Source organism: Tetrao urogallus (assembly GCF_951394365.1).
Source record: "Tetrao urogallus genome assembly, chromosome: 1".
NCBI classification, from domain to species: domain Eukaryota; kingdom Metazoa; phylum Chordata; class Aves; order Galliformes; family Phasianidae; genus Tetrao; species Tetrao urogallus.
The window spans coordinates 115,115,227-115,141,422 of NC_136813.1; the positions used below are offsets into that span (position 1 = coordinate 115,115,227).

A 26,196-nucleotide genomic window follows, 5' to 3' on the forward strand; every position below is an offset into this window, starting at 1 on the left:
ATTACATAAACTTATGATTACCATGTTTTTATATTTAATACAGTGAACCATTTGTGATATTTTCCGGTGGGTTGTCATATGATAAGGCTTGTCGAAGACCAAGTCTAACGATTATGCATGGGAAAGCAATTACAGTTCTTGAAATGGATCATCCTATAGTTGATTTTTTAACTCTTTGTGAAACCCCATATCCGAATGGTGAGTTCATTAAGCAAAATAGAATTATAGAAAGTATAAATGAACTGAACTTCTCTAATATCTGAATTCCTGTCCGGGAACTTCCATTCTTGCAGTCGTCTCCATCTCAAAAATCCCCTATTGCTGAAAGTAACTGAAACTTGTTTTGGATTCTGAACATAAAAAAGACAAGTAATTAGTGGGAAACAAAAAATGCATAAATTTCAAGATACACATTTGAAACATGGGCTAGTGTGAAATACTATTATTCTTAATCAAACATAAGTGCTTATGTATCTTAAAGTGTTTCACTACATATTATGAGACTGCCAAATGCTGAAGTCACAGAAAATTCTGGGAAGTGAAATTAAGAAAGCTGCAAGTGAAAAAGAAGCTAAGTTTATCTTTTTAAGCCCTCAGTCAGAAGAGTAAAGTAAGTCTTTTATACAATGATAAATCAAATATATATTAAAAACAACTCTATTTGTTTTAATGTCATGCAGTAAAAGTAATTTTCAGTAATCAAAGTTAATTTGCAGTTCTTTCTGTGCAGAGTTCAATTTAGGTATTTCACTCTCACTGTGTCTGCAGCACAACTGTATTATGCGAAGCACTTGTGCTGTCATCAGAGTACTCCTATCATGCTGTTTCTTTAATTCTCCTTGTTATTGTTAAAATGAAGATATAGAGAAGACTTCTTGTAATCTTCCTTTCAGATTGCTTTGGAAACAAACACGCTGTATATCAAGTGGACTGGACTAGCTGTCCACAGTCTGTTTTTAAGGAATAGTTTTGAATAGAAAAAGTATTAATGCTGGGCAGCAAAAAGGTCATTGTCTGAGTAACAATTGGATTCAACAATGCCATAATACACACAACCTCCTCACATTCTGTTACTTTCAGTGTTCCATCTTGCTGGAATACTACATTATGCCTTTAGCAATTGGACAGATCAGTACAATAGGAAAGGCATTACAGCAAGGGTGCAATGACTTAAGGACTAGGACAGTAGAGAGGTGCTATGAAAGAGCCTGTATCAGACAAACCCAGGTTCCCAGGGATAAGCTCCACCAAGGAAGGATTTCCAACCAGAGATCCTTCCCTAGTGGCAGTCAGCCCTTAAATGGGGTCTAAGAGAGGTGCAGCCAGGCTTCACCCCTTCTGGTCACACAGCTGAATTGCCTTCACCTGGGGATAAGCTCCACCAAGGAAGGATTTCCAACCAGAGATCCTTCCCCAGTGGCAGTTAGCCCTTAAATGGGGTCTAAGAGAGGTGCAGCCAGGCTTCACCCCTTCTGGTCACACAGCTGAATTGCCTTCACCTGTGCTCCCAGGGCTGAGCCAGTCTTTTCCCCAGGTGATCAATCAGTGGTTCAGGCTGTGATTCAACAGTTTCCATACAATGTCAATACTGTTTCTGTCATGTATGTTAATCAGCAGTTCTGCCTGAAAGTAATTTCTTTTCTTATTTCCTATTTGTCCCTAATCAAATGCTTTCTAGATTTTGTTTAATATACTGTAAGTATTTAGAGAACATAAATGTGACTAGCATGCTTAAAGTGACTAGTGGAAGAATTTGTTGTTTTTTATACCTGATTCCTCTCTTACAGAATTTCAAGAACCCTATGCTGTAGTTGTGCTTTTGGAAAAAGATCTCATTGTTGTTGACCTGACACAAAGCAAGTAAGTATAAAATCTTATGTGAAGTTATGGATTCTTCTTAACTGTTTAGAATTTGATGATTAAAAAAAAATCCGAATGATATAATGGAATGTCATTTTACTGCACAAAATCACTCAGTCTATATGCTTACTTCCACCTTTAAAGCTAGGATCTAAAGCTGATCAATAGAAGCTTGCTTTTGAGTTTGGGAATAAATCTAAATCTACAGTCCCTTCAGTATAGCCCTCAAACACAGCATCAAAGTTAAATGATTCATGGACAATTGCTGAATTACAACCTGAATTTTCATGTTAGAAATTACACTCAGCTAGCGCCTATATGCATGTCTAACTTTACTGGACTCCATCAGGACTACCACTTATGTATTTACTCAAGTATCTCAGTAAATAACAGCACTGATTTATGTGGATCTATGGGATTCCTTCGTGATCCGTTTGTTGTTTTTAAGTGGTAAATAATACTTTTACATCAAAATCAGTGTTCATACATATCATATAATGCAGGATGTGATTCTTAGTTGTTTTGTTCTGTGTCAAAAAGTGCATCCGCATTCACACTGGTATAATTAAGAACAGAATTGTTCTGTGAAGATTTGAAACATTTTTAAGTAAATCATATTCTGACCTCATTCACTTTCAAGAGTAATTCCTATCATCTCAGCAGTATAAAATGGATGCAAGTGAAATCAGAACCAAATCTCTTGCATTTTTGAATTGTGAATAACATTGTGTAATCTGCCAGAAATGAGGCCTTATTTCTTTTCAGATAGTCCAAACTGATGAAAGTGGGAAGAAAACTGAAATCGACTTCATCTGTTAATGCAGTTGTTCGCTGTAGAATCAGTAGTATATCAACACAATGAACAGAACTGTTAAATATAGAGTTGAATAGTTAATTCTTGGGTCACGGCATATATCATATGAGTGAACCTGAAGCTTCTAGAAAATATATGATTTCTGTATCTCATAAATGAGATTATGAGATGCTGAAAAAATTTATTAAAAAAAAACAGATTATTGTCACAGCACAGGAATTTGTACATCGTTGAAACTAGAAAAACAATTAAACATTAAAAACAATATGTATGTTTTAAAAAATAATGAAAAATGTACTTTATCGGTAATTATTCTACTTAGATTGTGTGATATACTTTCTAATATGAATATGTTCTTACATGGCTCAGTGTGTCACCATGCTTCTAATAAATTGTCTTCCTTGACTAGTTTTCCAATCTTTGAAAATCCATATCCTATTGACATTCATGAGTCACCTGTCACCTGCACAGAATATTTTGCCGACTGTCCTCCAGATTTGATTCCTGTACTCTATTCTGTAGGAGCAAAACATAAAAAGCAAGGATACAGCAATAAGGTAAACAAAACCAGTATTTTTCGAGAAAGAAAACACATGTACTACCCGTGTCTTTGAAATATCTTACCAAATTCTTTTCAATTTACTTCTTTAATAACCAATTTCAAGTTAGTCCAGCCTGCAGATTAGATGCAGCTTTCCTTCTGTGATTTCTTATGGTTTGATATTCATCTTTCAGTAATATCTACCATCACTGAACCATAAGCATTAAGCTGCCATTATGCAGAAATTCATCATTAGGCTGCTGGAATTATGTGAGATCAGACTGACTTAAAAGAATGTCATCAGTGTAAAATTTGAATTTGTCTGAAAATGTTATCTGTACTGAAGACAGAAGTAGTGTATAAAATGATTATAATGCAAAGCAGAAGATCTTTGGTGGAATTTGAAGGTTGGCAGCATTCCATTAAATAAAGATATTGGTTATTTTATTGAGCTACTGTAGTCTTAATGTAAGGGTTTTAGAAATAACGCAAGCTGCAGAAATGAAAATAGGAAATTGAATTACTTTATACATTTCAAGTATTAATTTAGTTTATGTTTTGCTTAGAACTAATTCATCACAATAAATAAATAGGAAAAATGTTGAGTAAGCAAATTGGGCATCAGTTTTCTTTTTATATTTAAATAATAGTTTTCCTTAGAGCTGCCTTGTTTTCCTTGAACTGAAAATCTGGGCCTTATATACTTCTTTGAGATCTTAATTCAGCCAAGTACTTCAGAAAATGTTTTTTTCTCTTACTAGAATTTGTCTGCTTATTTATCCTAAATTTGCATACATAGTTGTCTAAAAATTTCACTGCGTATCTGTACTCCTTGTAAATTCTCAATACAACTTGCTTTATTTGTGCATGCACCTGATAAACATGCAGAATATAGATAGCCATTCCCACTCACTCCTTTCTATACTCACATGCATCCTCTCTGTGCATTCTCAGAACCAGTTTTCTCCTAGATTTTTCTGTCCTCTCATACACTGTACAAATCTTTATTCACTCTGTAGCTGTTCCCAACAAGCTTTAGGCACAGAGCACCATTTTCTTCAACCAGCATAGACCAAGGAAAAGAATGAGAATCTTTCCACTAGTAAATAAAAGGCAAGGAAAAGATGATGATTTCATACAATCTGTGAAAGTTGCATTCCCTTATTTCATATCCCATAGCATGATGCTCAGTTTCTTGTTTCCCACTTTTCTGGGCCAGCTTCTTCAGTAGTCTCCATCCTCAGAATGGGATCTCAGTTCTAATCAGCATCCTATAGAAGCTCCAATGTGAAAACAGTAGCAAAAGTGTTTACTACTCCTTCCTCTACTTCCTGTTTTGAATGTTTGCAGTGTTAGCTATGTAATAATCATTAGAAAAGATAGAACTTTAGTTGTTAAAGTAAATTTAAAAAAAAAAAAAAACAAAAACCTAAAAGACTTAATTTGTAAAATGCTAATAAACTTTAAAAGCCTTGAATGGTATGCTATATTTTCACTTCTTTTTTTAGATGTATTGCTTTTTGGAAGAAGATATTGTCTGCTCTTAAGTCTAAAAATTAACCAAGCAAAATTCGGGATTAGCTTTGATCTTTATGCTCTTGTTGTTCATTTAGGAGTGGCCTATCAGTGGTGGAGCATGGAATCTTGGAGCTCAGACATATCCTGAAATCATTATTACAGGGTGAGAATGAAACTGAGGATTTGTTCTTTTAAAATGTTAGTGTCTGGAACTTTTAATTTTGGGTTGTCTGTGGGCAAGTGTTGATTCTTGACATGGTATGTGTGTCCTAACCTCTTGTGTTGAGGTATGTAGCTTTTGTTTTGGGTGTAAAATCACCACAGAAATTCCCATTTGCTGTAGAAAATAGAGCCTTGGGTTCAAGGGTGTACTGCTGTTAAGAATTACTGATTGAGGCCCCGGTGTTAGATGGCAAGTCTACTTGTGAAATCAGCTTGTGAAGGTGGAATCTTTGAAAAAGGGAATTCATTGCAATCCATTTATTTGTTTGAAGGCCATGAAAAGGGATCCAGCTGTTTTTCTGTGTCTGTTGTCCTTTGGCCTTCTGGGGATTTTGTATCTTTGGATGATTTAGGAAGTCATTTTAATACCATATCATTAGTGGAGATGTGTTGCACTGGGATTATTTCAACTTTTAAGTGGTGGACAGTCCCATAGAAAAAGGCATAAAAAGGCTCCAAATTGCAGTAGAAGCCCTAAGACCAATGCATGATGGATTTTCAAAGGGACATCCTGTAGAACAGAAACTCTTAAGCTTTCTTGTGTGATACACTCCTATTTTTCTCTGGTCTCAGACACACTGATGATAACAGTATATTTGATAAATTGTTGTAATCAATGATACTTAAAACCCGTTTTATGGTATGTGCAATAGTATGAGTAAGGAGAAGAGGAAATTATTGTAAACAGAAGTGTCTCCTTTCTGCAATTATATTTCAAGGGTTATTTTCCATTAATAAAAAGAACACAGCTGTTAGGTGCTAAGCAGAATGAACTTGACCTCTGACTTTTCAAAAGTTGGATATATATGGCATTTTTAGAGTTCTTGGGCTTATGTGCTTGATACTTGTGCACTGCGAGGCCAGAAGTGCTTCATCATAAACTTGGCATTAGTAAATGAATTAATTTTGTGCTGCTGTGATCTTAAAAATCGTAGTCAGCTTAGTTCTCTATAGGGATTTTATCAAAAGGTATTCATCAATCATATTAATAATAAAATATTTCCTTATGGTTAGTAGATACACCATCATATATTGTCATTAAAGTATGGAGAAGCTTAACACAGAAGCAAAATACAGTTTTTCCACTTCTATTTATCACTCAGTGAAAGCAGAAAATGTTCTTTAAATGCATAATGTTTTAACACATTTAATTTTATTTTTTTTAAGCCATGCAGATGGATCAGTAAAGTTTTGGGATGCTTCTGCCAGTAAGTTTTTGAAGTTCACTTTCATACAATGCTGAAAAGTCACACATAAACGCACATATATTTATATGTAATAAGTAATATGTTACAGTATGAATACTAGTACCTATAATGCTGTAACTAGATTATGGTCAGGTGACATTAAGCAACTTTGATTAAATTAGGAGAAAAATACTATTAATGGAATATTTTAAGCAGAGAAGACGTGGAAGTCCAGGATAGGGATAAAAACTTTAGATCTGATGTACCAAAACCTAGGAAGAATGAAGTACTGTTAAATAATTCCATAGTCATAATCCTATTGTGTATATAAAACAGTAAGCTGAAATAGCCCCAGTGATATAATGTAGTCTTTTTTACAGCTAGATAAAAACAAAACATTAAAATATAGTAAGACATCTTAGTTAAAGACCTGCATCTTTACTTGTCCAGTCTCAAATTCCAGGAATTAATTGGGAAGAACATTTCCATTCATCCTAGCAGGAAAAAGCATCAGAAAATAGTTATTCCATATGTTTTAGCTTTAATTAAATGTATCAGAGAACAGCATTTTTCCCTATAGAAAATACATCTGGTGCTTATTATTAAAATGTATTTATTAAAAATACACACTTGGTTTTGTTGAAAGCTATGGTATTTCGTTTCAAATAACATCTCTGTGCTTCATAAATGCTGCACCATAGTTAGTTGCCTTGTATTCTCTCTCTTCAGTAATATTGGGTTCTCGGGATAGAACATCTCTTTCATGAGTTAACAGTCTCTTCCCATTTCCTGAAGAAGCGAGCGTGAAAGAAATTCTTATCTGAAATGCTAGATGTAGAGAGATTTTGTTTGACCCTAATAAACAGTCTGATATGATGATAGTACTGACTATACTGATACTTTAAGTGCCTGCTGACTCCTCATCCCACCACATAATTGGCATGATTAATGCTATTATAATTTCTAGCCGAAGATGGAGAACATTTACGATACTTTAATGTAAGATAAATTTCATGAATTTGTCAAATATTTCTGCTTTTGCCCAATACCAAATCTTTTCACTCATCAAGATTATCAAAGACAAAATGAGACTCCATTTCTTGAAAAAAAAAAAAAAAAAAAAAAAAAAAAAAAGATGCATCTTTCTTAGAGTTTCTTTCTAGAGTTTGCATTATGCAGCATTTTAAAGCTATCATGATTACCAAAAATAAAAGAATTGTAATGAGGACAAGAGAATGAGGAAAGGAAAAAAATGGAAAAACTTATCAATGGATATAAACATAACTCTAACATGTATATACCTGCTGCAGTAGAAACTGTTCATAGAGGTAAAAGCTTAGATAAGGAAGAATATTCGTGGATCTCTTCAACAGTAACAAAGCTCTCCATGCATTTCTGACATCCTTAGTCCTGCTTTTCAGAACATTTACAGTATTACCAGTACCATACTTAGTACTTACAATTTATAAAGCTTTAATTATTACAAAGCTTTACAATGTCTTAGCTTTTGAAATAACATTTAAATTTAATTTGAGGACTCACGTCAAACATAATATCCTGCTCTTATTTGAAGGAACAAAGTACTTTGCTTTTAGTCATATTTTAATTTTTATCTGGAAACATAGATATTTGGGAGACAGGCAAATGCTAAGCCACTGAAGCAGTTTTCCAAGTTTATCTTTGCACAAAATATGTATCAGTGGTGCCTAATAATTCATAGAAGTAAGGCATGGAATCTTGCCTTGTACTTGTGCCGTATGATTCTGTAATTCTTCCTGTCTTAGTACGTGTGGACCCAAGAAGTCTGCCCCTAATTCATACTGCCAGTCTAAATTTGATACTGGGATCAAGGGCATCTTGAGGCCTTTCCACCACCACAAAACTCAGTAGAATGATGTGTTCATTACAGAAGCACTTGCTGCATTTGTGAAAATTTATAATCATAGAATTGCTCAGGTTGGAAAAGACCTTAAAGATCATCAAGTCCAACCACAGCCTAACCATACTACCCTAACTCTAACAACCCTCTGCTAAATCATGTCCCCGAGCACCACATCCAAACGGTTTTTAAACACATCCAGGCATGGTGACTCAACCACTTCCCTAGGGAGATACTGTGTATATTAAGATTCCTAGAAGTATACGTGACCAGCAAACAGAAAATGTAATTTTGATGTATTTGCTATCTGATTACACAACTAGAAGGCTCTTCCATCTTGTCATTGTTTATTGCCCAGGATAGCTGGGTTGATCTAGCACAGTTACAGTAATATATGCAACAGCTTTACTTTTATGTATATACACACCCTAATAGGTAGTGCCCTGGATGACTTTTTCTGATCTTACACAGTGATTGATTAGTGTGATAAATTCATGCAAAAGTAGTAAGAAAAGACAAGCAAACAAAACAACAACACACAGCAGAGAGCAATGTCTATAAAGCAAAATGTGGTTAATTTTAATTCCTATTATCTCCAAAATTCGCAGTATTGCAGATGTACTCTTGAATAAAGCTTCTAGATATTAAGGTTTTTATAGCCAGGTGTTAATACAGATATGCTTATTAGTCAAGAAAATCAGAGCATCTTCCTTTCAGAAAGACTTTGTCTTGCCAGGCCACCAGAATATTTTCCACATTTTTTCACTTAGAAGTCCATACAGTCTTTATAGCAAGACAAAATAAATCTTCATATGTTTCACATGTGATTGAGAAAATGGAGCTTGAGTGTAAGCCTAGTTATGGACGTACAACTAATAATCACCTTTTACATTCTGCTTCAGAAGCTAATAAAAAGTGTTTCACAGACAAATATCTATTTGTAAATATTAAATACATAATCCTACTGGTACTGGTGTACCAGTGTACCAATATAAAATCTGTACTGTATGATACCCATCTTTTTCTCTTCTTAGGCCTTATGTAATTCTTTGTTGTGCTACCATTGAAAAGAAAATGGGAACTGAAGAATTTTTTACCTGATTTGCTTATGGTTAATCAGGTTTTTCTGTTTGTTTTAATATATTCCAGTTACACTGCAGATGTTGTACAAATTAAAAACATCAAAAGTCTTTGAAAAACAGAAGCCAGGGGAAGGAAAAGCAACAGCTGAGATTGTGGAAGAAGACCCTTTTGCAGTTCAAATGATGTACTGGTGTCCTGAAAGCCGAATTTTCTGTGTGGCAGGAGTTTCTGCGTATGTGGTTGTTTATAGATTCAGCAAACATGAAGTAAATACTGAAATTGCGGTAAGTCATTCAGAATTTTGTTTATGAAATAACACCATCTCTATGAAATGTGAAAGATGAAAGTGACTTCTGTGTCAGTGTACAACAGCATAAACACAGATTTAGGAGTATTCCATTTAAAACCTTTTGAATGAAATATTGATTGTACTTAAGATGATGATAAAAACTGAGTGAGGTTTTGGGATCCAGCTCTCTTGTTTCTTACTTTAATAGTAACGTACTATAGGATGGTTGTCTGATGTAGCTCACTTCTAGGACTTCAGTACAGTACATCTCTGTTGTGCTTAGTGCTCTTGTGGTACTTCACTGTTGTATGTTTTTCCTAGATAGCATTACTCAGGTCAGTTATTTCGTATCTTCTGTTTATTTTCATAATATTTGTAATAAAAGGGGACTGAAAATTATCAGTTGCTTTAATAAAACAAAAGGAGTTAATTTTTTTTTCTGGTTTATATTGACTTTGCTTCCCTCAAAATGGACACTATTTGAAAAGCAAGGTGATTTATGTCTAAGTAGTTGATATTTTCTTAAATACCTTGAGCTTCAATCCTATTCACATACTCCTTTTTCAGTCTTCATGTCTTGAGCAGTCACTTCATTTCAGATAGAATCACACAGTTCATGTGCTTTTAACTGCTTTGCAGTCAGCTGGTACTTACTCATCATACAGCAAGTTAAACTTTAGTTTAAACCTTGCATTTGTGCACAGTAGTGACAACCACTTCTAATAGACTGGTTCAACAACACTTTAAATGTAAGATATTCTTTCATTCATCTAAAATATTCAACAGCAGGCAAGTCTTAAGAGAAAGGCAATCTAAATGGGTCTGGAGCATCTCCCTTACAAGGAAAGGCTGAGAGACCTGGGTTGATTCAGCCTGGAGAAGAGAAGACTGAGAGGGGATCTTATCGATGCTTATAAATACCTACAGTGCAGGAAGCAATTAGATGAGGCCAGACTCTTTTGAATGATGTAATGATAGGACAAGAAGGAAAGGCTAAAAAATGGCTCATAGGAAGTTCCACACAAATATGTGGAAGAATTTTTTTACAGTGAGGGTATTTTAATGTCCTTTAAAAAGGCTATAATTCTAGCCTGACAAAAACGTCTGTGTCAGTGTACAGGAGTGTTTGTTGGAATATTACCTGACTTTACATTCAGTAGTTCTGTCTATACTGAAAATGAGGTTGTCAGTCTCAGGATGTATGTAGATTGCTCTGGAAGTAATGTCTCCTATTTATTTATTTGAAAGCTACAACAGATACAAAGAGCACAATAACACTAGTTGATAGAGCAGATTCTCATCTACAAAACACTCTTTTTCAGTGTGTTATTAGCTACACATTTTCATCAGACAAGAACAAGACCCTGTGTGCCATACTCATAAAAATTTGCACCAGTGGAGGTGACCCACTGTTTCACAGCTGCCACAATAGCATCATTTCTAGGAAAGTGTTACCAGTGCAGTCCATCTTTCCTCAGCCCAAACAGATGGAAGTCAGAAGATGCCAAAACTGGATTATGCAGTGGATGGGGTAGGCACATTGCCAATGTGCTCCGCAGTCTATGGAACCTGGTGTTAGTGTGTTGCAAGAGAAAAGGGTTCTTCTTTGGCCTGACTCTGGAAGTTTGAGCCTTCAGCTTAATCACTGTCACAGTGTAGAAAGTCAGAGCTGATGGTTTGGACATGTTCCAGGAAATTCAGGAGGATCATCCCTTTTCTATCCCAAAAGACAGTACACATCACTTTACTTACTGTGGACTGACTGCCAGTGGAGAATTCTCATGTCGCCACACCATGAGTGCTCATAGTAATGATGCTGTTTCGTCACCAGTAACGGTACAATTCAGGAAACTCTCACCTGTAGTCTCATATAGGTTCAGTAGATCCTGAAAAAATTGAATATAGCATTCTTTCTGTTACTCTCTGAGCATTCATTGGACCCAATTGGCACAAACTTTGCAATATTTCAACATTGCCACTATCATTTCCAGTGCATTGAAGCCAACTTTCCGTTCAGGAACAGTCTCCTGTGTAGTAATCTGTGGCTGAGCTGATTGAGATGGTCTTAATTTTGTGGTGTGACAGCTGTGCATGGCTTGTCTTTCATGTTGCTGTCACCACTGCTGAAATGGTAGCACTTAATGCTTCCATCTTCGTATTGGTGAAGATAATGTCTCAATGAGAGACCATTAAATGAGGAGTTTGCAGTGTATACATTTTCAATTGCATATGATCACTTCAAGAAACCAGCACTGAGATTACTGTTCAGCTAGTATTCCCAAGACATTATCTCTTTGAGGGAATTACCTTTTCTTAAATTGTTTTCAACATGAAGTTCTCCTTGGATAATTCATGAGGTAGAAAGAATTGACCAATATTTATTATGATATTTTGAGATGATTACTTAAGATTTGAAATCCCTGTACAGTTTCCCATTTGTTTTGGAATTCGTTCAGTTAAGATTTCCTGAATTAGTGGAAAGAGTGGAAGCATGGTTGAGCTTTGTTGGCCTCCTTTTTCTGTCTGAGGGGGCCCAGAAGGAAAGTGAAAGATAAGTGGTTTAGACTTTGCATTCTAGAATGTCAAACTCATGTACAACTTAAAGAATATGGAACTCTGTGCTCCTGACCCCGCATGAGGACAGATGGAGTTCATGGGTCAGTAGTACCCACTTAAACTTCTGCATACTGGCTAAAAGTTGTCTTTTAGAGATGGTGTTGTAGTTGGAATGGAGAGGAAGCTGATGATCATTCTTTTAATTAGTTGGCTTAGGAAAATGGTAATGAACAATAAGCAGAAAATTTTCATGACATTGACTCTGATGGATGCTTTCTTATGCTAAAATATTGTTTACTTGAGAGCGAGTAGTATCTCTTTTCATACTAAGTTCTGGAAGACTGTATTCTTTCACTTATAATAAAAAGCTTGGAACAAAGTCAGTACTGGAAGAATATACTTAATTATTTCTCCATCATTGTAGGGTAAATGACAAGTTCCTATGCAATTCTACTGTTAGGCTGTATAAAAAACAAATGACTCTGTTCTTTACTTGTGAATGATTATGGTACGTGTTTTTTTTTAATCTTCAAGGAAAAAAAAAGCTTCTGATTTTTATTTATAATACAACTTCCAGCTAGCTTTCTTATTAAATCGTGACAGCTTTTTATTTATTTAAGTCACTAGAGGTACGACTTCAGTATGAAGTAGAAGATATCATTACTCCTGAACCGGAAATAATTCCTCAATTTCCAGATGCCTCTTCCCAGCTTCCTTCTTTAAAGAGTCTTTCAGGTAGTACCAACACTGTAGCATGCGAAGGAATGATGAAGGACAGTATTCCATGTCTTAGGTAAGTCTGCCATTGTTCAAAGCTTCATCTTTCTAGTAAGCATTCTTGTCAGGTGTTTTATGATCTGTCAACTATCAAGAAAAGAATGTTAATCATATTATGTGACACAAATAAAACGAACCAGAATATAGAACGAACAAAAGAATTAAAGCAATGTAATTATCAAGGAATTTAACAGGCTGAAAGTAAGTTATGGTGAAGATAAACCCTTGCAGTGAAGGTTCAACTAATTTTCCAGTGTGATCTACAAGTAATTATTCATCTTGCATCCACAGTTTTTAATGGAACACAAGTGCTACGGAATAGATAACGGAATTTCTGAGAAATTATTTTTTTTAGTCCACAAAAATACATAAAGTTCCTTGAGTAATTAGTATAATGCTAAAATCATCATCTGTGAAAGAAGTATATGCATCTTATTACACATAGGGAAAGGAAACCGTGTTCATACTCACAGAAGAGCCTTAAAAGTGTACAGTTATGAAACAGTTGCACTGTGTGGAACTGTGTATGTGTTCAACTTTAGGAGGAAACAAACTGTTGTCTGCTACAGTACACACTGCTACTGTTTGGATTAAAATAATATATTCTTACGCAGATAAATTATAGGTTTAAAGAGTTTCAGAATGGAATTCTGTACAAAACTCCATAAATCATAATTTCAAAAGAATTATAGTGCACAGCTGATAAGTATTGTTCTCATTTAGTGAATTAATTATTAATTCAGTTTAATTATTATTAAATATTTTAAATGTCTCGATTACTTCAAAAGCAGTTTAAATGAACATTGTCTGATTTGCAGATATTTTCATCAATTTTGCTTCTGAAAATGGCATTAAAATTTAAAAGCAATATTGTGGCATTGTCTATGCATAATTGACAATAGTTTTTGGTTTCCTGTACATTTGTCTTTCTCATTCAGTTAGCAACTGAATCTCAGACATATGTTTAATCATCTATGTGAACCATTAAAATCAATGGAAGAGGCACAGATAAGTTATTTAGTAAATCTCAGTGGGAAACTGTTTTGTGCTTTTGAAATCAGTAAGAATACAATTGATTGTTGCAGTGAATTCCTTAATTCCTTCTTATTTGATTTAAGGAAGGGAAGGCTTGTTGAAAATCTTATGTTCTAGCATAGTTATGATTATAAGATGAAAGTAGAATCATAGAATCACCGAGTTTGGAAAAGACCTCTAAGATCATCTAATCCATCTGTCCACCTATCATCAATATTTCCCACTTAACCATGTCCCTCAGTATAACATCTAAATGTTTCCTGAACACCTCCAGGGTTGGTGACTCCACCACCTCCCTGGGCAGCCCATTTCATCAGCTGACTGCTCTCAGAGAAGTATTCCCTTATGTCCAGCCTATTTGAGGTGACATTGGGGCTTCTCCATACCAGACACAGCCAGCTCCAATAGCCTCACTGCATGACATGGCTGGGTCCAACAGCCAAGATGACAGCACCTTGGAGACAAGTGTGAAAGCATGAGATGCACTGTACTCTCCTTTGTTCTTCATGATTTCAGAAAAAAATCAGAATTAGAGCACTATTTGCTTTGTATGTTTTCTGTTAATGTGCTGCTCACGTTATCAAGCTAATAACTTTAGCCATGTTATCGTTTTATAGTTTTGTTTTCTTTTGGTTTTCTATATGCTTTCTCTTCTACAAGAATGATAGATTGCCAGTAGTCAAATTCGCCTCGAAGGCCTCCATCTCATCAGATGCTTTCAGCTGAGCTAAGAACAAACTGATAGGCATGGTTATTGAATGAGACGCTAAGAACATTTCTCTTGTGAAGAGTGCTTACTTTTATATTCCCAGTAAAAGTTTGTTTCTTTTTTTCTGGTCTGATCAACTACCATGTTAGGTGTGTGGACCAGGAATGCTTGGAGAGCTTGCTGAGTCACATCATAGTCATGTTCAGAAGATACTCTCCATAACCAGTCAGCAAAGATCTCACATCTGCAATCCAGTGTTGCTTAGGTTATTTACAGCAGTGCTATATATAGAGAAGCACAGACAGCAGAAATAATTATTTGCCAATAACTGCAATTTTTCTGTCTGTGCTGTCCATGCTTGTATTGACTAGCTACTTCCTCTCTTGATACTAGTCCACCCTGTAATAAGTGAGAGATGTGTAATATATATACTCTCAGTATTTATAGTTAATGCATCTAAAGAATTGCTGTTCTTGCGTAGTATCTTCTATCAGTGTATCATCAAGTAAATTCTACCAGACAAGAACATAAATAGACTTACAGAGTATTGAGTTCTTACACTTTTGCTATGTGCTGTGCAAGTCACTGAATTTGTCGTAACAGAATATGAAAGGGTGTTAATATTTATATTAACAGATTATCAGATTTTATGTAGGAAGCAGTCATTCAAAAAGACTAGATCACGTATGAGGTAATTATACTCCTAGGAAGAAAATAAGAATTGTTTGCACTAGACAGATAAATAGAATTGTCAAGTCCAGAAGTTTTGGATATGCAATGATGACGTGCAGTACAGAAAGATGCTGCATCTACCTTCTCTTGCCGTACTTCAGAACAAGATAGTTCCAACAACACAGAAATGTCATCCTTGAGATTTTCAGAAGAAAACCTTCAGGTTTTCCATCTGAGTTGATTATTCATGCCAGTGCAGGTCTGGAACACAGGTCTTACGAGGAGTGGCTGAAGAAAACTGGATTGCTTAGTCTGGAGAAGAGGAGGCTTGGGGGAGACCTTATCACTTCATAACTACCTGAAAGGAACTTGTAGCAAAGTGGGGATCAGCCACTTCTCCCAGGTAGCTAGTGATAGGATGAAAGATATTGGCTTCTAATTGCACCAGGTGAGGTTCAGGTTGGGTATTAGGAAAAATTTATTCTCAGGAGTGGTGAGGAATTGGAACAGGCTGCACAGGGAGGTGATGGAGTCACCGTCTCTGGAGATTTTCGAGAACTGTGTGGATGTGGCATCAAGGGATATGGTTTAGTGGGCATGGCTGATGGGTTGACGGTTGAACTAGATGATGTTAGTCATCTTTTCCACTCTTAATTATTCTGTGATTCTATGGTATAGTACGAGAAAATACAATAGTTTGGAAAAAAGAAAAGGAAAGCAAAATTGTTAAGCAAAAATCATTTTTATTAACCTAAATTGTTTACCTCACCTACATCTTCTCCAGAGTTTCTCATTTAGGGAATGTTGAAACTTTCAGATTTATTTCTACAGCAGAAATTAAAGTCAAAGCCTGGAATTCTTCCAAATTATCCATGTTCTGATTGGAAGGCCTAGTCTCAATGTACGGGTGTATGCAAAATATGCTGCAGTTGTGCATACTTCTGTGGTCTTATTAATGGATTCTGCTTCATTAATATTTTCTCAGGGGAAGTATTTGTTTTTCATGGCTCAGTCTGTTTATTTGTTTTTATTTTGCACCTCTCCTTAGTGTTAAGACTCGACCTGTGCGAATGCCTCCTGGATATCAAGCAGATCTTGTTATTCAGTTGGTGTGGGTGGATGGTGAGCCTCCACAACAGATTACCAGTCTTGCTGTAAACTCTGCCTATGGACTGTAAGTAACTCAAAATTAAGATACATTGATTTATTGTTTATGCACTAAATCATGTTCTTTCCAGCTACACTTTGAAGTTCCCCAAAGGTATTTGAAGTCAGAGTAAAAATAATCAAAAGATGCTATTATCCTGACTGTTGGGTAAAAATTACTTTATTTCACATGAAGAGTGTAATATGAGATGTTAAACTGTAATTTTTGCTATTATTTTTACTATTCCTGTTTAAAAGACTGAATTGCTTTGCATCATTCTGTCCATTTTCTCAAATAAAGTCCAATTACCTTTCAAATCTGAAATTTTAGAAGTTATTTTGGAAGAATCACTGAAGTACATTTTCTAAAAAAAGGTGAATGTATGCTAAATGTCATTTAACGTGATATCAAATTTTTATTGGAAGTTGTCTTGTGAGAACAGCTTTTTTATGTGTGTGCTAATCTCTGTTTGCAAGAGCAGCAGAGATCTGAAATAGAAATTTGAAGAAGGAACCTCACAATACTAAATTCTGTATGGAACTGCAAGTGAGCATATCTGTATGCATCTTACTCCTCAAGCTCTATTTAATTGCTGGTTTTTTATGTTTTTTCTCATTGATGATTGACCAGATACATTAATCAGTAATTATACACTATGTTGAAGGCATAAAAGACATGAGCCTTAATAAGTGTTAGGTGTCTGACTCCCACCAATATACTGATACTTTACAGACTTCAGAAATTTTACACAGAGCAAAAATTCTTACATATATTTGTGCAAAAATATTGTGTTTGAAGTTTGCTTTGTGAATCCTTTGACCTGTGTTTCCAAATTATTTCTGTTTATGAAGTCCATAACCTTTTGGTTTACTGTTCCAAGGTTCGTGTGTTATTTGTATAAATTGTAGGGCTTTGCATTATTGCAGTGCATTCTGCACAGAAGGTTAAAGGTGATAGTCTTCTTTCTGGAATGCCAGTTACCATGTTTCAGGACAGGATTTTGTCAATCCAGGATTACAGCTCTGTAATTACAGAAAGTAAGCTTTAGTAGTTTCTGATGAAAATGTTGCTGCAGAATTCCTAATACTAAATAATGATTATTTTTTGCACCACTTAACTATATATTACTAATACCTCTGAGGAACTTTGTTTTTTTCTTTTTTTTTCCTCAGAGTGGCATTTGGAAACTGCAATGGTTTGGCTGTTGTGGACTTCATGCAAAAGACCGTACTACTGAGCATGGGAACCCTTGAATTGTATGGATCGAGTGATCCGTACCAACGCCAGCCCCGTTCACCTCGAAAAAGCAAGCAGTTTGCTGCAGGTAGAAATTGAAATATTGTGGTTATGAGCTTGACATTCTTTGATTTTTTTTGCCTGTGGCTTTTTATAGTGCTTTTGACATGCATGACTATCTGCCAGCCAATGGAATTTCTATAACTTGACAGAAGAAACCCGATGTGCTTTAAGTACTGATACTTTTTCTCACAAGCAAAAAATTTCAGGAAGTTTATTATTTTGGGATGGAAGTCAGCAAGTAATTCCCTTTCCTGAGTCTCTAAAAATCATAAATAGAGAAATAAACTGCTTCTCTGGCAGTCTCTTGAAGTGTAGTCATCAAGCGTAGTCTTTGTCTGCTATTTTCTTTCTGTTTTCAGTAAATATGTAAGACTTGAGTTTAAACTTAGTTGTACTTTCTGCTAAGTGTTATTCATTGTTAATTGAATAGGTAGTTGTGATTGGCAAATAACATAATAGCTGGGTACACGCTATTTAGATAGCAAAACTAACTCCAGTCAGCCACTTTGTTAGCTCCTAATATAAATTTACTAAATGCACTTGTAACAAATCTTAAATTTGATGCCAAGAGGATCACATTTGTAATTCACAGCTATTATTATATATTAAATGTTAGAAACATCAGTTCATCACTGCAGTTAAATTTTGCCAGACATGTTTGATTATCTAAAAAATTAACTTGTATAAGGGGAAAAACCAAAACCTTTTAGCTCTGCATATGCCATAATATGCCACGTACTTGTCAGAGAGAGTTATGAAATATAATTTATGTAGCTGCAAAATTTCAGAATTAGATTTTAAAGTCTGTTTGGAAACGTTGAATGTTTTAAATATACATATAAAATTATAAAAGCAGGATATTACAGTGGTTTTATGACATTAGCATTTTCATCAGCAGATCCTACAATAAATCATCAAATCCTATTTCTCCACGGAGTCCATATAAACTTTTTTTGCATTTTCAGTATGATTGTACTTTTAGTAGAAAGAAATATTTGGAAAATAAAAAGTAAGTCTTCAGCCCTACTTCCATCCCTGAAAGACCACTTATCTCACTTTCTAGGCATTTAATCATTGCAAGCTTAGTTCTCATCGTGCCAAGTGTTAAGGATGTAAATTTGGAACAGTTGAGGAAAGAGGAGACAAGCAGCTTTAAGCTATCTTCATCTCCCAGTGTGATTTGAACAGCCAAACATAGGCAACATGATGCTGAGCTGTGTACAGAAATTACAGGATAACTGTTGTAGAAACAGCTATTATCAGCATTGCACCATGCAGGATTTCTATGTGTCAGGGACAATTTTGGCTACTCCTTTAAGGCAGTATTCCAGTTGTGCTGCTAGAACGGAGTCTGCTGGTATGTACTGGGTGACTGCCAAGAAAGAATATGCTCTTCTAGATTGGTCATAGAAACTATGCATCCGAAAAATGATCCTCAGCTGCTTTCTCACCATCCATCCTACATCTTTTACTTTTTTGGTTATTTTTATTGTTATATCTCCCAATTGGAAGGTAAGCATCTGCTGAAATTTCTTCACCTTGGCTGTTCTAGATGCTGGTTATGGATATCACTTCCTTTCACTTTAGACTGTTTTTTCTCTCTTTCCTCTGCCTGCTGCTGATGCTGGTGTACTGGCATGTTCCAAAGACAACTTTTGCATGCGTGGCCTGTCTAACTTTTATCCAGATTTAACGAAACGGATCCGTACTTCCTATCAGAGTAAGTTCTATAAAGGTTAGGCAAATAGCGTTATCATGATGAGACTATGCCTGACTTAAACCCATGTGTTTGTGCTTTGTAATGTGTTTCCTAAACACATTCAGCATGCATGCAGTTTATTACACTTTGTAATGTCAACCATGCTTCATTTTGACAGTTTTCTTTGTTATGCAGATATTTCAGATCTGTTTTCCTCTTCCAAAACAATCAATGAGAAAGCATCATTGACTTATATGGGACAAATTTGGCCTTAGAAATGAGTTTTCAATAATGTTGTGATCTTGATGAGAGTATTTTCTTTGGTTTCGTTTTCATTTCAGTGTGCACCTACTTATATGAAGCATTTCTTGTTTTTCAATGGCGCTGCCTGGTTATACTTATTAATTAATTCTTCCCTATTCTCAGAAGAGCAATGCTGTTTAAAAATCTGCCAATTGGGTTGCATGCTACGAAATTTTAAATGTTAATCTTGGTTTGGTACTTGAATATTTGGCTTTGGGGAACCATCCCGTGGCTCTGATCTTTAATGGGGAATGTAAAGTGGGTATAAAAATACGTACATCAAAGAGTTATGAAAATTAATGTTTTTATATTTCAAAATTTTTGACGATAGCGATATGTAATTTAAATATTAGCATTCATCACTGCACAATGTGATGAACAAGCTATAATTAATTTTGCAGAAATGACTGTTCAACCAACAATCTGTATGTATCTTAATTGACTTAGTGCTTATATGTAATTAGGTCTCCAGGATGCCTCTTATTCATTTCTTTTTAAAGTGTTTTTTTGCAGAACAACTGGACAGGTGATTTTACATTGAATATTCAGTGCAGGCAAGATAAAGAAAGGGGTGACATTGTTTTAGTATTTCATATAAATACATAGTTGTGGTTGTGGTTGTATGGTTGTTGAAGTACATTTGTATGCTCACAGAAGAAAATGACATGTCATCTATCTAGTTAATTTAGCAATTAATTTCTGTGATTTAGTGTCATAGTACTTCATAAAAAGTAGTCTATTTAGTTAGAAGACCAGGCCAGTTAGAAATCTAGCAGACCAAAATAGGACTGGTGTATAATGTTTTATATTTTGTTGGTCAGGTCTTTCTAACTACAAGTCTTTAAATTAGAACTCAGGGGACAAACTGCAGTCAGAGGTTTATGAATTTCCACCAAACAACAACAACAGCAAAAAAGCCATACAAAAATATGAATGAAGTCTAAGACAGAAAAGGACCAATGAGTCCAACATGTTCATCCACAACAGCAAACACAGCTCACAGGTTTTAAGAGCTTAATATTTCTGATCTTGTTTCTACATTCAACCCTAAAAGGCTTCTATATACTGCATAGCCAGAGTCTACAATTTTGACTGTAGTTCATAAGCATTATTAACTCTCTTTCCTCAAAAAGTGTTTTGTTTTTGCCTTTGTCATTTGATACTTACACAGGAATATGTACTGATTGTCTGGTGCATCTTTCAGACCATTAAGACTAAGAACAAGGCAAAAATGTGTTATGGAGTACAAAGTATCTTAGCTAATGAGCAGTAGTTAAGAATATCTCCGATTGCTATGTAATTCTCAAGTTGAGTTTTGCTACTCTTATGAGAGAGAGGAGTTTTAAGAATGTTATTGAGGATGGATTTAGGATTATGATCACAGGCTTATTCTTGTAAGGGGCAGTGATAGGAAAAGAAAAGCATTGTTGAAACTGTGCTCAAAACTGATATTATCAAGGTGAAAACAGGAATAGTTGTGATATTGTAAGCAGTAGGTCTACAGTATTGAGGATTATATGAATGAAAATTGGAGTTAATGGGAAGGCATATCAGGAGTTGATTCAATTAAAATAATGAGCTAGGAAGGTAATTTCATGAAGGTCAGTTTGAGAGAATCAGACTAGTATTCACTGAAGCCAAAAAAAAGATTGTGTTGTGGTTTAACCCAGTAAGCAGATAAACACCCTACAGTCATTTGCTCTCATGACCCCCTCCCAATGGAATGGAAAGAAGAATCAGGGGAGAAAAAACAGAACTCATAGGTTGAGATAAAGAATATTTAGTAAGATGGAAGAGAGAAATAGCAGTAATGATAATATACGTATACAAAACAAATGATGTGTGAAACAGTTGCTTGCCACCTCCTAACCGATGCCCAGCCAGTCCCCAAGGAGCTGCTGCCCCTCTAGCCAGATCCCCTGAGTTTTATAGTTTATCTTCACATGAAGTCATATGGTATGGAATATCTCTTTGGCCAGGTTAGGTGAGCTCTCCTGGTTCTGTTCCCTCCCCAGCTCCTTGTGCCCCCGGTCCTCTTGCTGGCAGGGCAGTATCAGAAGCTGACAAACTGAAACTCCTTGGCTCTGTACAGTGCTGCTTAGCAACAATTGAAATATCAGTGTGTTATCAACCTTGTTCTTTCCCAAAGCCGAAACAGCACTACACCAGACACTATGAAGAAAATCTACTCTGTCCCAGCTGAAACAAGGACAATAAGCAATATACTTTTGTTAGTCATTTTGAAGGTAATTTTCTGCAAGAAACTGATTTTGCACCCAGTCTTTGTATACAGAGTTAGCTTGATATTCCAAGAATATTCCAAAAAAAAGATTATACTGGCAATATTGAGTTCTGGACACTAGTGAGTAAGGTTTAGAAAGACAGGAATACTACTTGAACTTGGGTGGAAGTAAACATAGAAGAGATGTATATATCATTAGATATATATCTATATATATCTATATCTGTATATATCAAGAGATATATATATATCATTAGGGTAACACAAGATCATCCTGGACAGCGAGATAAAGGAAAGGTTGATGTTTCAGTCTGAGATGCCTTGCAACTGAAGGAGTGGCAAAAAAAACATCAAGCAGGGGGAAGAAGCAATGTCCTGAATATAAGAGATTTGCCAAAGGAAAGAGATGATCAACAATGACAAGGTCATTTTTTTTTACATCTGCTGGCAGCCATCTTCATTTGTAGCAAGACTATATGCCAAGACAAAATAAATTTTCTCTGAAGTAGTGCTGAACTAAGGGGGAAGAGTGTTGGCTTTTTTTCCCTTAACCAGTCAAAATTAAATTGTACGTGTTATTGCCTAGGAGTAGATAGCATATATTTCAATATTAAAACAAATACATTTCCTCCATCTTGAGTGATTGTACTTGCAGCTGAACATAAAGCTACAAACTTACAAAACCAGTTTGATCTTCTAATTGAAATTCATACCATCAATAGAAATTCATACCATCTGTCAGTAAAACAAGAAAATAGTCTTTATGAAGCATCCAAAGAGGCAACAGGTTAAAATTATGTTTATCCATTGGAAAACAGTTTTCAGAATTCATAGTTTTCACTGAGATATACCTCTTCCTCCTTCAGGCCTGTCCTTTGAGAGGATGAGAGCAGAAGTAACTTTGTTGCTAAAGGAAGAACAGAACACTGTGTTAGGAGTCATTACTTATCAGTAATTAACACTTTAAATGACACCTGTCAACACAGTAGAAGCTAATCTACGTTGAGTTAACGTCTATGTTCTGAACAAGCTGCCATTTCCAAAGAATGCATCATGTTTAAATGTAAAAGAAATAGCATGGTAATTCAGTGTAGAGACTTATGAATTAATATGATACTGAGTTTACTTATTGGCTTGTGAATATTTATGAGAATTTGTTTATAGTTTATTAAATTATAACAAAAAATGTGATGGCTTGGATGCCTTTAAAAACTTGAAAGTCTGAATCATGTACTCAGAGATTCAAATTTTAAAATTATTTTAAATTAGTATTATTTCATAAATGTTACTATTCTGTACTAGACATTACATTTTTGATCCTTTAATAATTTTTTTGTTTATTTAACAAAGAAAAAATGGGAATCACAGTAAAAGTGATTGAAAAGGATCCATGAGCTGTCTTTAAAATTGCCTTATGCCTCAGAAAGTATACTTACATATTGTGTAATTTTTATGTTTATAACTTTTTCAAAGCAAAATAATGTCAATGGATACATCTTCTGACAGGTGTCTGTTTCAATTCCCAAACTCAGTTATTTGCACTTAGTTTGCTGCCATGTTCTTCTTACAGTAGTTGGTCTCAAAATTTTGCTAATTTCAGCAAAAATATCTTGGGACAGAGGTTGGTCCTACAGAACTTAAAAGCAAGAATTGAAATTGTTTCCTAATATGATATCAGTTGTAGCCTCTCAAGGATTTGAGCGAAACCAAACTGCATGGAAATACATATGAGATATTATTAAAATGGTTTCCTTAAAAAGGGAATTAGAAAATAAGCCCTAGTACAAAGGAGAGCTTGAGAGCTTCCTTTCTTATCTCAAGAGAATCTCCAGTCTTCAATGGAATCGAAGATCAATAAAAATTCAGACGTGTTTATTCCTTTCAGTGAATGATTGCAGATTATGCAATGTCATGTAACATCTTCATCCTCTCTCAGCTTACATGAGTTTAGAGATTACAGAGTCACAAGATTTTCTTCCATGCCTAGGCAAAATAGCAAGTAGAAAGTGGTTGGGAGGAGAAAATGGATTGTTTCCCAGAGCAGGAAGGCAGTTTGATGAAAAGGAAGGCAAAGAGATGGATTCAGAGCTTTTACTACTTTGTCATGAAGCATTAGTTGGGAGATGAAAAATTAGTTCTCAGTTTTTTCATCCTTCCTTCCCATTTATAAGTTAGGGACCAAAAAGTATAAAAAGTTAAAGAATCCCAACTATATCACATTATTGGAACTGCACTTATTTGTACTATCAGTGTTTCTGATCCGGTGATTTTGAATAACCTGAACTAGCAGAATGTTGCTGTTCATAGCAGGAGAGTTGGACTAGATGACCTTTAAAGGTTCCTCCTAACTCATATGATTCTATGACTTTATGACTCTATTGTTAATTCAATAAGGTTAAAAGAAACTTTGGATATATAGATGGATGATAAGTAGAACTCAGTGTTTCTAAGCAAGGGTGATGGACGCCAGGGGAAAATTTGCAAGTGACAGTACTTAAGCAAATCGAAGTGTTCAAGACTAAGACAATGTGCTTTTGGAGGACATATGAATTCCTACACTAAAAATAAGAGATAGAAAAGTAGAAAGTGGAAAGTAAGACGTAGAAAAGTGCATGTTCACCGTTCCAAAAGTGTTGTAATATGAAATGCATTTTAAACTTTTGCCAAACATGTAGAGATTGTGGTCTTCTCAAGGTGGTTGTTTTTTTTCTTTCAGAACAGTGGTGTGATTTGGTGCTTTTCCTACATAAGTCAGTGGCACCAGTGTACCTTGAGCTGTAATACTGATTATGTAAACTTCCAAATAAATATTTTCTATTCAGAAGCAAAATCTTACCTGGGATTTGGCACTGGGGATTGGAAGTTAATGATCCTTGAGGTCCCTTCCAACTCAAGCTGTTCTATGATTATAACTTAGCCAAGAGTAACTGTACAGAACTTAGAATGATTTCATTAATCCATATCCATAGTGTCAAATTTTAGGAAACTCCAGTACTGCATTTGGAAAAGAATCAGTGTTAGTATTTCATTGTATGTATATATACCTCACAAAAACACTCAACCGTCAGCCCATGGTAGATTATAGCATGAGCTCAGACATGCCCAATCTGTGCTTAAGATGGGTTTTAGTTTGATCACAAACACAAGCTCATGCTTAAGCAGTTTAAGCTAGGATTATACTACTTGCTGCTCTGCTCCATGGTAGACTGCTGCAGATGAGTTCCTCACAAATTTTTCTAAATGATGTGAAAGGTGTCTTGTCCGAAAAACTCCCTGTTATATTCAGATAATACCATCACCTCTGTGCTCTTTAAAATGAGCAGTCTTCTGTGAATGCTTCTAAGATTCTAGTGTTGTAGTGATTATATTCTTTTATTCACTTTCTTCTTGCACAAGTATTCACTCTTTTTTTTTAATTCCTCTTCATGCCCTCCTCACCCCATTTTATGGTTTCTGCTGTGCGTTGTGCAGCACATGAAAGTATAGAGCTGATTCCACATCTCTTGCTCAGGGAAGACTGATCTTTATACAAATCACAAAGATTTGAATTTTAAACTACATAAAGTACAGAGACTCTGTCTACTCTGAGGCACTTGGAAAACAAATCTGAGTTAACAAGAGGTGTGATTTTTGAAGTAGACCTAAATTTCTGTAGGGACAGCCTGATAACTACGGTTATTCTGAAATAGGTATTTCCCTCACTTTTCACACTGCTCCTTTCTCCACTATGGCTTTGAAGTGCAGAATATCATCGACCAAGAAAGCTGAAGCATGCCCTGTTAGATTGTAACTTAACTTTTTAACTCCATTTTTTCAGGCCTGACTGAACTCAGTGACAGTCCAGTTTCCCTGGAGCTAGAGCGTTGCAAGTCTCCCACTTCAGGTAAAGGTGATTGGCTTCTCTTCCTGCAGTCTGTATAAGCCATTCATGTCGTGCATCACTGTATTCCATTAATCCCTAAGAAGTGAAGTGTATAATCACAGATCCAAAGAGAAGAATTAACTGGAGAAGTGCTTGTTATATAGTGCAATGAAATTCAAAATCTGTTCATTTAAAGAAAAGTTATTAATACGTGGGGCATCTTGAAGTGAAGAGTATGTAAACACTGGAGCTGATGCAGTTCAGGCATATCTTACATCTCACAAGAACTCAGCACTTTTGTCAGAGGATTGTCTCTGTTTTTGTAAAAGGCTTTGTATTATAATAGGGAGTCCCTATGACTGTGTGTCAGAACACATACGTGCATATAGAAAATTAAGAACCCTTCAGTGCCTCAGTGTTGTAATTTACAGTGGAAACATAATCTTAAACAAAAAATATTAGTTTATCAGTTGGACCCTGCCCTGGAACCCTGGCCATTTAA

At 35.4% G+C, this 26,196-nt stretch overlaps 1 protein-coding gene across 2 annotated transcripts in view; it reads left to right on the forward strand.

The window, feature by feature from the left end:
* STXBP5L (syntaxin binding protein 5L) overlaps positions 1 to 26,196 on the forward strand; it is a gene marked incomplete at both ends in the record, with an annotated part of 176,517 nt that overhangs the window by 111,060 nt on the left and 39,261 nt on the right. Inside the window, 11 exons of one of the 2 annotated variants that reach the window (XM_079546881.1) lie at positions 44 to 198; positions 1,788 to 1,860; positions 3,084 to 3,231; positions 4,829 to 4,896; positions 6,123 to 6,163; positions 9,171 to 9,388; positions 12,570 to 12,742; positions 16,191 to 16,316; positions 17,462 to 17,613; positions 19,237 to 19,308; positions 25,650 to 25,715. In XM_079546881.1, coding sequence (XP_079403007.1) covers positions 44 to 198; positions 1,788 to 1,860; positions 3,084 to 3,231; positions 4,829 to 4,896; positions 6,123 to 6,163; positions 9,171 to 9,388; positions 12,570 to 12,742; positions 16,191 to 16,316; positions 17,462 to 17,613; positions 19,237 to 19,308; positions 25,650 to 25,715 — 1,292 coding nt within the window. The remainder of the gene's footprint in view (positions 1 to 43; positions 199 to 1,787; positions 1,861 to 3,083; positions 3,232 to 4,828; positions 4,897 to 6,122; positions 6,164 to 9,170; positions 9,389 to 12,569; positions 12,743 to 16,190; positions 16,317 to 17,461; positions 17,614 to 19,236; positions 19,309 to 25,649; positions 25,716 to 26,196) is intronic. The other variant, XM_079546882.1, reaches the window with a different exon arrangement.